Source organism: Barbus barbus (assembly GCF_936440315.1).
Source record: "Barbus barbus genome assembly, chromosome: 11".
In the NCBI taxonomy this organism is placed as follows: domain Eukaryota; kingdom Metazoa; phylum Chordata; class Actinopteri; order Cypriniformes; family Cyprinidae; genus Barbus; species Barbus barbus.
This window is the reverse complement of record NC_136739.1, coordinates 22,893,585-22,906,474: the sequence shown is the minus strand read 5'-3', so window position 1 is coordinate 22,906,474 and position 12,890 is coordinate 22,893,585. Positions and strand designations below refer to the sequence as shown.

At 41.9% G+C, this 12,890-nt stretch overlaps 1 protein-coding gene across 1 annotated transcript in view; it reads left to right on the top strand.

The window, feature by feature from the left end:
* The window catches only part of LOC306877035 (neural cell adhesion molecule 2-like), a 213,201-nt gene that overhangs the window by 185,126 nt on the left and 15,185 nt on the right, over positions 1 to 12,890 (top strand). Inside the window, exons 13-15 of the mRNA XM_079428556.1 lie at positions 294 to 413; positions 584 to 705; positions 9,469 to 9,643. Coding sequence (XP_079284682.1) covers positions 294 to 413; positions 584 to 705; positions 9,469 to 9,643 — 417 coding nt within the window. The remainder of the gene's footprint in view (positions 1 to 293; positions 414 to 583; positions 706 to 9,468; positions 9,644 to 12,890) is intronic.

The window sequence follows — 12,890 nt, the reverse complement described above, 5'->3', positions numbered from 1 at the left end:
CCAGTCCAACTTGAACTTACAGTGCTTAAATAGATTTTTCTTTACTTACAACACCAAGATGGATCTGCAGGAACTTTAAGAACACATTCGATAATCATATTAGATAAGGCTACATCAAGGACTCTAAACTAATATACATATTCCTGAAAAGGCCTGTTTGCCAAGAGCATGACTGGAGAAAGCAATCATTTGAAACCATGTACATGATTTAGCAGACCAGTTGGGACTTGGTATGTTTGTTACAATCATTTCCGTCTCTCTCTGTCTTTATCATTCTCTCTTTTTTTCTTCAGCAATTGTGTTGCTCACTAACCTTGAGCCCAACACGACCTACGAGGTGAGAGTAGCCGCGGTGAACGGAAAAGGTCAAGGGGAGTTCAGCCGCACAGAGAGCTTTCAAACTCTGCCCATACGTGAGTTCCCTCTGCTTTGACCTTTAAATACTGTGTGTTTCGAAAAACAATCTTTAGCCGTTACATTATTGCAGTAGAATATTGCTGCTGACCATTGAGTTCATTGGTAACCAGTTATGAATATGAATGTGGACCATTAATACATTATTTTATCTTTGTTCGATATTCAGGAGAGCCGAGTCCCCCTTCAGTTCAGGGTCAGCGAGGGGTGGGCAAGGCATACAGACTGGGTCTGGTCAAGCAGGATGATGGAGGAATGCCCATCCTGGAGTATATTGTCAAATACAAAACAGTAAGTGTGCTGAGCTAAAGTACCATTCAAAAGACTGAGTACGAGAAGAAGTTAATAAGAAATTAATACTATTATTCAGCAAGACTTTGTTTCAAATAAATGCTGTTCTTTTCATCAAAGAATCCTGACAAAACATGTATGGAAATTATTAACTCTAAGCGCCAAAGTCGCAAAATTGCGACAAGACGTCATACTTCATGAAATAGGATGTAGTTCCTAATATGGTGTGGTATCTCATTTGTATTCCCTTCCACTAGATGGCAGACATGTAGTACTTCGATTCTAGACCAAAATTTTTCGTAATTGTAGAGCAAGTGAGCTATCGTGTCATTGATGCGGAAGCAGTTCAGTTCATAGCGTCTGAGTAAATTGTGAGATTTGTGAGAGAAAATCGCCAAATGGCTAGTAAAAAGTTGTACTGTGAGGATGTGTTGCAAATGTTATTCGCCGATTCTGACTCTGAAGGGGAATATTTGCCTTTTGGAAATGACGATCGGCCGTCTAATGATTGCGCTTCTCCCGGAACATCTTTTCCACGCAATGGTGCCACCGCGCAAAGCACAATCGTCCACAAAGCACAAACAAGTGATCATTTCAACACTTTGCCCAACGGGGATGGGGGTGACAGGGTGGACGTGGTCGTAGTGTCCATAGGAGAGCTGTTGCTCTCTAATAATCGGCCAGATTGCGCCGTTCTGATCGCGCGTGCTCTAAGTGCTGCCGGCAGACAGTACAGGTGCAGTCAGTGTGGGGTGGGTCTGTGCGCTGTGCCATGCAATGAGAGCTACCATACTCTCAAGAACTATAAACTGTCACACAGATACCTGATTGGGCAGATAGCTGGTCAACTGATCAAAAATAGGCACATGTATTTTACTATGGCACAGTAATATAGTAATAATGTACTGCTTTCTCCTGTTTTACTGTTGATTTCCTAATTTCCTGATCATTTGGAATGAGGATAAAAAGACGAAAAACAAACATGCAAATAAGTTCAAACATCCATTCAATATCTATTATTTCCTGAATATTACGGATGAACTGATCAAAAAGTAGGCTACTGTTCACATGCGTTTTACTACTATATAGTATAGTTATATAGTAATAATTTAGTACTTTATCCTGTTTTATTGTTGGTTTCCTCTTTTCTGATCATTTGGAATGAGGAGAAAAAGACAAAAAAAAATCAAACATCAATTCAATATCTACTATTTCCTGAATATTATGAAATTCAAGAGGGCCCACCCCCTGATGACGTCATGAAATGCAAATTAGATGAGTATATTTACACCCCACATAAACTTTCGGTCATGCCCAACATTTTCGAATTTACAGTAGATCTCATCTTTAAGCCCTTTCAAGCCACAAGCTTTTGAAATGTTGATGTCAAAATCCAGCATTTTTTCCAAAAAAAAACCCTGGCGCCTAAAGGGTTAAGCAGCACAACTGTTTTCAACACTGATAATAATAAGAAATCATGCTTGAGCACCAAATAGTATATTACAATATATAGAATGTAGAATATTAGAACAATTTCTGAAGCATTATGTAACACTGAAGACTGGCGTAATAAATAAAAAATACATTTTTATTTATTAAAATATAAAAGTTATTTAAAACTGTAATAATTATAATCACAATATTACTGTTTTTACTGTATTATTGATTTTTCATGTTTAATGACCCGTTTTGAACAAAACTGATTGTGCTTGTTTTTAGTTTAATAACTAATTATTTAATTAATTATTAATGTTTGTGAAAAATATTGAAATGTATCAGAAATGTGAAGTGAATGTAGTCAGAATTACACTTTTATGCCAGTAATATTTATAGATAGTAGTCTTTAAAAAAAAATCTTATTTAAAGAAAGTGTTAAGAATGCTTTGAAATAAGCTGATGCTAGTAAAATTCCTTTAATTTATTTTGAATTCCCTGTAATAATTTTGAGACCTTACATAAAATGAGAACAAATATTTATTAATTAAACAGCACTATATGTTTAATGTGATTTGAGTTTCATTTTTTTAAATGGAAAAGCCATCACAGATCTACAATGAACCAGCTGTCAAATTGATCCGAATATATAACAAAGGCATTACAGTATCCTCTAAAACAAAACATACCCAGCGTGACTCTTTTGCTGTGCATGGATGAACTAAGTTTGTTGTGAGAATGTGATTACTGAACATTATCCCTTTACAACAATATTGATATATTCATGACTTTCACTTGTTGGGGGGATTGGTTGTGTTTAGCAGAACAACATTTTACAAATTGAAATGTACTTGGTCATTAACTAGCTGTAAAAAAGCGGCACTAAATGGGATCCTGTGTTTTTTTTGTTTGTAAGACGTAGAGACGAGTGAGCGATGGTTTCAGTAATAAGCAAGCAGTGAAAAAAATGTATCTTTGTTTGCCCCTTGTTTATGCATCAGCATGCACAGCAGCATGGGTAAAAACATGCTTCACTAATTCTTTCACAAGATATTTTGCTGTTTTGGGGGCTTTTCGCTCATTGACTAAACTGTTGTGTGTCAGGTATGACGAAATTGAAGTGTTCTGTGGAACTGCTGTTTGGGAAAGAGAGAGGAATGGTTATGGGAGGGGGGTCAGGTTTTGACAATCGGTGTCTTAAATTGTGAAATAAAGCAAATTATGGATCTCATTTACTAATAATTGCATGGATTATTTCATATTTGTACACCTAATTCAAAGCATGTGTGTACGCACATGAATTTGTTCTTAACCTTGTTCTAATGTTAATGAATTTGGATTGTTAAATTAAATGAACGACCACAGCGAGGTTAGTCATTTCCATAAATCATGCCCAAACCATCTTCATGTAGAGGCTTTCTGCACAACTTTCCCTTTACAGCCTTTCATCACTCTCAAACAAATGATGTTCTCTAAAGGCACTGTGCTCTTGTCTGAGTGACGCTGAGAAACAAGATCCACTGCCAAGTATGTCACTCTCAAAACCAGTTCAACAGATTATGTGAGTCAGCTGTACATATGCATATAGCTGCAGTTATTCAATGGAACCTCGCTGCTTGAGCCCCCATCTCTTTCCCACTTCGCTTCCTGTCAGTTCTGATCTGTCCTATCATAATAAAGGCGAAAATTACAAAAATGAAATCTAAAAAAAAAAAGTTTAAGCAGTTTTTTACATTTTCATTGTTTTTCTTTATTTTCTTTATTATTTTAAATTTAATACCCACGATTACTCTTACTTCATTCAGAACAACAAAAATGTCCATTGATGTACATTGTATCTCGATCTGAGTTGAGTTCTATAAGCTATAATGCACAAATGGCTGTACAGGAAAGGTTGTGTTAGGATGAGGGTAAAAAATATATTTATATTGTGGCGGGAGGAGCAAACGACAGACACAGTGGGCGTGGCGTCAAGCCTCGGAGAGGTTTTTATTAAACAAAATATTAAAATAAAGTGTCCAAAGGGGGAAAAGTGTCCAAAATAAACAGGGATCTGGTGTCCTCGTTGTGCTGCGGGGCTTGTGAAGGAGGGCAGTGTTCAGGAGGGAAGGGTCCAGGTAAGGGGCGGAGTCCGGCGGCCGCACGCGCTCCCGTCTGGAGGTCCCGGGGCGCGGGTGACGGCGGCTTCTGTGGCGGCTTCGTCCAACTCCTTAATCCCCGGGTGCTCGACGGGATTTCACGGCCCGGCATCCTGGCCCGACGGCCGTATCACGGGTGCGGTACCGACCGGGCTGTGGGTCCGGCGGCTCGCATCTCTGGCGGCGGCGGGTAGTTCCCTCTACGCTCCCTTTCCTGGACCCACGAGGACACCAGCGTGCATGCACGGGGAAGAGACTGGTCTCCCGAGGAGAGGCGCGCTCGGTGTTTAAACAGCGGCGGTGATGAGGCTCTATTCTCGTCAGGTGCGCCTCATCACACGCCGCCAGCCCTGGCTGTTTCAGCGCCCCTCCTCTCTCACACACCCACTCCCGTCGGGAGCCTGGTGAAGGGCGGCGAATAAGGGACGGGGTGGTGATGATGGACAGGGGGGAGGCAGCCGACTCGTCACATTCCCCCCCCCCAAGCGACATCCCCGTCCTAGGGTCGCCGCCCACGCAGGAGTGCTACCTTCCTCAACCAGGCTCCAGCGGTCGGGGCAGGGATTCCTCTCCGGGCAACGCTCCCTCTCGCACCGCGCCGGAACCGGGACAGAGAAAGCGGGTTTTAGTTGACAGCCTCAACCAACCACGGGGTAATGATGACAAAGACAGAACGTCACTTACCCAACTGGTGGCTGGGAGGCTGTCCCCGTCCTTCCTCCGTCCCCGTACGGGCTCTACGGCTTCATGCGAGCGAGAGGGGATGACGTCATCAGATGTTGCCCAACTGCGCTGTCTAGGCTCCGCCTGCCCGCATTCTCCACCACTGTGGCGGGAGGAGCAAACGACAGACACAGTGGGCGTGGCGTCAAGCCTCGGAGAGGTTTTTATTAAACAAAATATTAAAATGAAGTGTCCAAAGGGGGAAAAGTGTCAAAAATAAACAGGCATCTGGTGTCCTCGTTGTGCTGCGGGGCTTGTGAAGGAGGGCAGTGTTCAGGAGGGAAGGGTCCAGGTAAGGGGCAGAGTCCGGCGGCCGCACGCGCTCCCGTCTGGAGGTCCCGGGGCGCGGGTGACGGCGGCTTCTGTGGCGGCTTCGTCCAACTCCTTAATCCCCGGGTGCTCGACGGGATTTCACGGCCTGGCGTCCTGGCCCGACGGCCGTATCACGGGTGCGGTACCGACCGGGCTGCGGGTCCGGCGGCTCGCGTCTCTGGCGGCAGCGGGTAGTTCCCTCTACGCTCCCTTTCCTGGACCCACGAGGACACCAGCGTGCATGCACGGGGAAGAGACCGGTCTCCCGAGGAGAGGCGCGCTCGATGTTTAAACAGCGGCGGTGATGAGGCTCTATTCTCATCGGGTGCACCTCATCACACGCCGCCAGCCCTGGCTGTTTCAGCGCCCCTCCTCTCTCACACACCCACTCCCGTCGGGAGCCTGGTGAAGGGCGGCGAATAAGGGACGGGGTGGTGATGATGGACAGGGGGGAGGCAGCCGACTCGTCACAATATCTAAAAGTATATGAAAAACATCTGTGTGCACATAAGAACACTTTAATTATTACACTGGTAATATTATTATCTGGTTGGGCAGTCACATAGAGTCTAACTGCAGAAGTTTGAACAACAGCAAAATATCCTGATAAAGACCTTTGTGCCATTTGCAAAAGCCTTGAATATCGTTTGACTTTTTGCAACTAATATTTGTTAATGGCATCAAATTAGACAAAAGACTTCGAGTAGATCTAACTTGGAGCAAGCTCTGAGACCATAAAGTGTCAGAACTCTAAAAAGCCTTGTGTAACACTGCATTTTTTGTTCCTTGAGCATTGTTGCCACTGTTTCACCATCAAAAAGTTTGTTTACAGGTCATGAGGTTATAGAGTGTTGGCACACTAGCATGTTTACTCATTCACCACAGCATTCTCTCTCTCTCACACAATCCTTGTGTTTGTTTTTCCTCTTTTGGGCCTCAGTGTCTCCTCATTTGCTTCATCTCTGTTTGTCTCACTGTGTTTGGTGATGCCTCGCTTCCTCCTCAACCTTAATAGGGTCCGCTGGCATCTTTTCCTTCTCTTATTTGTACTCTTCCCTTTTTTCTCTTTTTATATATCTCTCTCATTTGCTCTGTCTCTGATCGCCTGTGCATGTGGAAGTAAGAACAGGGGAAATGGAGATGTCACAGCCAAGGGAGATAGCTCGCCTAAGGACTGTCAACATGTGAAAGCCACATTCAACCATTTAGCCTTTAAAGAGCTGAAGTGTTTTGAAAATGTTAAAATATAAAAGCAAAGACTTTTTTAAGGAAGCTTGTGTGGGCTTAGTTTAAAAAATATAACCAGCAGAACAGCCGGCACACACAAACACACACACACATTATTTTATATTACGCACACACTCATGCTCAGAAGCTCTGCAGGCAGGGACACAAAGAGAATAATGTATGCGTTAGAGTGTTTCAGCTGTTTAAGTGTGTGGAAAAGTTTGAGGATTAGAGAAAATAATCTCTTTTTTTATCTGTTACTCCAAGGAGAAAGAAGCAGATATCATTCACTCTCTTTGTGTGACAATTTGACAATTTGGTTGAGAAAAGAGCAAGTATTGGCTTTATTCTGTGGGTATAACTACATATATATACGGCAGAAGTTTGAACAACAGCAAAATATCCCGATAAAGACCCTTGCCAAAGTCAAATACAAAGCCTTGAATATCGTTTGACTTTTTGCAGATAATATGTCTTTTTGCAGATTGTGTTAGTGAGGCCAGCAGGGGGTGCTCACCCTGTGGTCTGTGTGGGTCCTAACGCCCCGGTATAGTGACGGGGACACTATACTGTCAAAAAGCACCGTCTTTCGGATGAGACGTTAAACCGAGGTCCTGACTCTCTGTGGTCATTAAAAATCCCATGGCACTTCTCGTAAAGAGTAGGGATGTAACCCCGGTGTCCTGGCCAAATTCCCTCTACTGGCCCTTGTCTATCATGGCCTCCTAATAATCCCCATACATGTGATTGGCTCTATCTCTCTCTCCTCTCCACCTGTAGCTGGTGTGTGGTGAGCGCACTGGCGCCGTTGTAGTGTGGCTGTCGTCGCATCATCCAAGTGGATGCTGCACACTGGTGGTGGTTGAGGAGAGACCCCCCACATGATTGTAAAGCGCTTTGGGTGTACAGCAATACACAATAAAGCGCTATATAAATGCATCATTCATTCATTCATTCATTCATTCATTCATATTTGTTAATGGCATTTGTTATTGTTAATATTTGTTATATACAGTGGGGCAAATAAGTATTTAATACACTGCCGATTTTTCAAGTTTTCTCACTTACAAAGAATGGCAAGATCTGTCATTTTCATCGTAGGTACACCTCAACTGTGAGAGACAGAATATATACAAAAAATCCAGAAAATCACATTGTATTATTTTTGAATAATTAATTTCCATTTTATTGCATGAAATAAGTATTTGATCACCTACCAACCAGCAAGAATTCTGGCTCTCACAAACCTGTTAGTTTGTCTTTAAGAAGCCCTCCTATCCTCCACTCATTACCTGTATTAATTGCACCTGTTTGAACTCGTTACCTGTATAAAAGACACCTGTTCACACACTCAATCAATCAGACTCCAACCTCTCCACTATGGGCAAGACCAAAGAGCTGTCTAAGGACACTAGGGACAAAATTGTAAATCTGCACAAGGCTGGGATGGGCTACAGGACAATAGGCAAACAGCTTGGTTAGAAGGCAACAACTGCTGGTGCAATTATTAGAAAATGGAAGAAATTCAAGATGACTGTCAATCTCCCTCGGACTGAGGCTCCATGCAAGATCTCACCTCGTGGAGTATCAATGATCCCGAGAAAGGTGAGGGATCAGCCTAGAACTACACGGGAGGACCTGGTCAATGACCTGAAGAGAGCTGGGACCACAGTCTCAATGGTACCATTAGTAACACTACACCGTCATGGATTAAAATCCTGCAGCGCGCGCAAGGTCCCCCTGCTCAAGCCAGCACATGTCCAGGCCCGTCTGAAGTTTGCCAAAGGCCATCTGGATGATCCAGAGGAGGCATGGGAGAAGGTCATGTGGTCAGATGAGACCAAAATATAACTTTTTGGTATAAACGCTACTCGACGTGTTTGGAGGAAGAAGGATGAGTACAATCCCAAGAACACCATCCCAACCGTGAAGCATGGGGGTGGAAGCATCGTGCTTTGGGAGTGCTTTTCTGCAAAGGGGACAGGACGACTGCACCGTATTGAGGGGAGGATGGATGGGGCCATGTATCGCGAGATTTTGGGCAACAACCTCCTTCCCTCAGTAAGAGCATTGAAGATGGGTCGTGGCTGGGTCTTCCAGCATGACAATGACCCCAAACACACAGCAAGGGCAACTAAGGAGTGACTCCATAAGAAGCATTTCAAGGTCATGGAGTGGCCTAGCCAGTCTCCAGACCCGAACCCAATAGAAAATCTATGGAGGGAGCTGAAACTCCGTGTTGCCCAGCGACAGCCCCAAAACCTGAAAGATCTGGAGAAGACGTGTATGGAGGAGTGGGCCAAAATCCCTGCTGCAGTGTGTGCAAACCTGGTCAAGAACTACAGGAAATGTCTGACCTCTGTAATTGTCAACAAATGTTTCTGTACCAAATATTAAGTTCTATTTTTCTATTGTATCAAATACTTATTTCATGCAATAAAATGGAAATTAATTATTCAAAAATCATACAATGTGATTTTCTGGATTTTTTTGTTTTATATTCTGTCTCTCACAGTTGAGGTGTACCTACGATGAAAATTACAGATCTCTCCATTCTTTGCCAATTTTTCAGGTTTTCCCACTTACAATGTATCAAATACTTATTTGCCCCACTGTGTATATATATGAGAGTCATATATATGAATGAGATATATACTGTGTGTGTGTATATGTGTGTGTATGTATATTACATTAGGGTTATACCCAAAGTATAAAGCCAATACTTGCTCTTTTCTTCTTTCTGACAAATCCTTCAGAATTGTCACACTGAGTAGAATGTAGCCACTATTCAATGACCTGCATGTTCACATGCAATAACAAGTTGTCTTATTTATGAGAACAGTGGGAACAAATGTGCCCTAAAGCAAATGTTAATATCATATACTCATATGCTTGTGCAAATTTTATGAAACACTTGTGGCTTTTGCAGGATAAAGAAGAGCAGTGGATGACAAAACTGGTTCCAGGTGTGAATGATTTCGTGTTGCTGCAACCGCTCCAATGGAATACGCAGTATGAGGTGGAAATCACAGCACGCAACGTCAAAGGCCTGTCTGAACCCACCTTTGTGAAGTTCTCCATGCCTCAGAAACCTGATATCACAGGTACACGCACTTCCACAAAACACGCAGAGTACTCTGTCTCTTTTCCATATGACAAATTCAGTCTGATTACCTACAGCACTTCATCACCCACTCACAATATCTAAAGCTGAAATTATATGTCTCCTATTATAATTATATGCCCTGCTACAGTTCAGCACACTTACCACCCACCCACACTCGATAGAGCTTGTGTATCCCACATTCACAATCAAACGTGCAGGGCAATCCACTGTAACTGTTTCTCTGTCCTAATCAGAAGCGATTTGTCAGAGGAAGGAAAAAATGAGCTGGATCTCCCTTAGCAAAAAATGGACGAGAAAGAAATTGCCACTACAAAAATAAACCGATTATCCTTATATAGTGCCTCCATATTACTGTGATTGGCTGATTGACCATGTGTATTTTGCAGTTGGGTCTCTTTTAAATTCATGCTTTTATGAGAAGGCTTTTAATATTTGGGTTACTTGGTCCCAACAGACCTGTGGTCACCATGAAATCACAAACATTCAAGAATCAATCAGAAGCAATATGTAGCTAATGGGTGTCTCTGAATTGTCCAAGGATGAAGGGTAATTTGCTGGAGGCATTATAGTGTTGATAATGGTAAAACATTTTAAAGAGGTCGATTACTTGTCAACTCTCAATACCTCTGTACCTTTGCTAAAAGCAAAATTATAGGCGCCACATGATCTACTGTAAACAGAAGAGCACATTTTTCTACCTGATAGGAAAATTGATTTGGAAATACATGAAAAATACCATTTTAAGAGTCAAGGTATTGTGATAGTGGTTTAATGGTACGGATGGCATAAATATATGCAAATATGCTGGAAAAAAAACTTGTCATGAATGTTTTCGTTTACGGTAAGTTGTGGAGGATTTTTATTTTTTTTTTATGTTATTTTCTAACTTCCTGCCACTGTTGATCCCTGGATTTTTTCATTTATTTTATAGATGTTTGGAATAGAGGATAAATGTGTAATGGTTTCAATGTAAGCATTTCACTTTGAGTGTATGGGGTCCCAGGTTCATATCTGCTCTAATAACAATGTTTGTTTTAATGAAGCAAGCCAAACTGCAGCTGTCCGTGAGTGGATGTATATTAGGGGATGCAACTGAGAAACACAAAAGTGTAGCTGCAAGCTATTTCATAAAGTGGTGGGGACAATGTCCTCACAATGCCACCATATACTGCTAGAAAAAGATAGATAGATAGATGCCTGTCCTGAAAATTGCCATGATATTTAAATTTTGTCTGAACTTGTCCAATTATATATGAAATATTCCGTGTGTGTGTGTGTGTGTTGACAGCACTGCTTCTCGGCAGCTTGGATTTACCTTGTTAATTCGATGTAATTAACAAATCCTTTCCTTTTTCTCTCCCTTTCCGCCTGCACCCCTTCATCCCCACTGGCCCACGCTCTTATTTATAATTCTATTATGCTTCGTGTCGTTGTTTCACTCTAAACAATCCTGCTCTCCAATTCCCACCTAATGAATTATGCAACGCATTCTGGGCCACATCACAAATCGCTGGGCTTTTTGTTTTGCAATGAACTGCCACTAAACTTCCCTTTCTGTGTGCCTATAAACACCCTGCGATCTTTTCAATCAAACAAACCTTTACAACGGACACTGGTTTGGACTGCTCACTCTTTGCTCATATGTCAACATTATTGTCGCATTCACCCCTATTTATTTCCTGACCTGCACCCAAATAATCTGTTTATCTCATTTGCACTCTTGTAATCATCTTTTCTATTAACCCACCGCTATGGTGTTGTGAATAAACCGCTTTTCATTTTCTCGCGTGACCTTCTGTGTGCGTAACCATCCTGTGCTGGCTCCACACACCTACTGTATGTCTTTCCTCTTCCGTCCCGTTCCCTCTCCCCTCCATCTCATTGCAGATCAGTGTTGCGAGCCCCCTCCAACCGGACGTGGACACCCCCCTGTGCAGCCCATCCATCCGGTGAACGTCTTCGGAGCTTCTCTGTCACTGTTGCTGTGCTTGTGTCTGTGTTGACATTGCTCCATCTTCACCTTGCCTGGAATGAGCCCAAAAGACTAAACCAGGGACTTTTTTTTTTTTTTTTGCCCCAACCAAAGACTCGCCTATGGCTAGCCATGTTCATTACCCCTTCTGGTGGTGTTATTGTCCATGCTTGTGAGCTGATCTCACTATCCTGGCCACCTTCCATGCCAAAACCGGCCTCTTTGTCCATAAAGGTCTTGCACATTATTTACAGCAATGGAAGAGGAACAACTGAGTGGCTAATTTGTTCTCTACCTGTAACAGTAGCAATCTGACCCCAAGTTTTATGTTTAATGAGCTCCTTTTTGCTGGTGTTTACAAAGAACAGTATAAGCCACCAGCGTGAGGGCTTTTCCATCTTATGTGCATCCACAGGCTCTTTTGTTTTGGTTTATTATGACTATGGGAAATGTCAGCAGTTGCATCGCTTGAGAGAATGCATTTAATGATGTTGCTGATATGCGCACACAGAGATATACAACACAGCACTCATTAAATGGAGTCAAGTAGGATTTCAAATTGATATGACTTTTAAACACTGGTATCATAAATCAAACAGGCCGACTTTCTGTTACTCGTAATATGAGAAGCATAAAACAAGGTTTCTCTCTCCCAGTGAGTCAAAATATAATGCACATTAATTTTCATTCTCTGGGTACACCTCTGGCAGAGATGTTGTCGTGCTACTTTATTGTATATTCTTGGTATTGATGAGGAAGAACATGAGTAACTGGAATCGTGCATAGTCTGTGAATATGAACATTTGTGTGAAATGTTGCTGCCATGAAGGAGATAATACAATATATGTGTACAGTGAATTAAGCTAACAGTCATTGTTACATGTAATTGTACAGGACTAAAATCAGGTCTACACTACTGTTCAAGAGTTTTGGGTCAGTATGACATTTAATAAGGCTGCATTTATTTGATCAAAAATATATATATTTTTTTTTTTTAATGTAAAAAAGCGATATATTATTTAAAAAAAAAATGGTTTCTGTTTTTATGTATTCTAAAATGTAATTTATTCCTGTTCTGGCAAAGCTGAAATTTCAGCAGCCATTACTCCAGCCTTCAGTGTCACATGATTCTTCAGAAATCATTCTAATATTTTTTTGAAGATTCTTCAATGAACAGAATGTTTAAAAAATGCATTCATTTGAAATATATATATATTTTTTGTAACAACATAAATGTCTTTTTGATCACCTT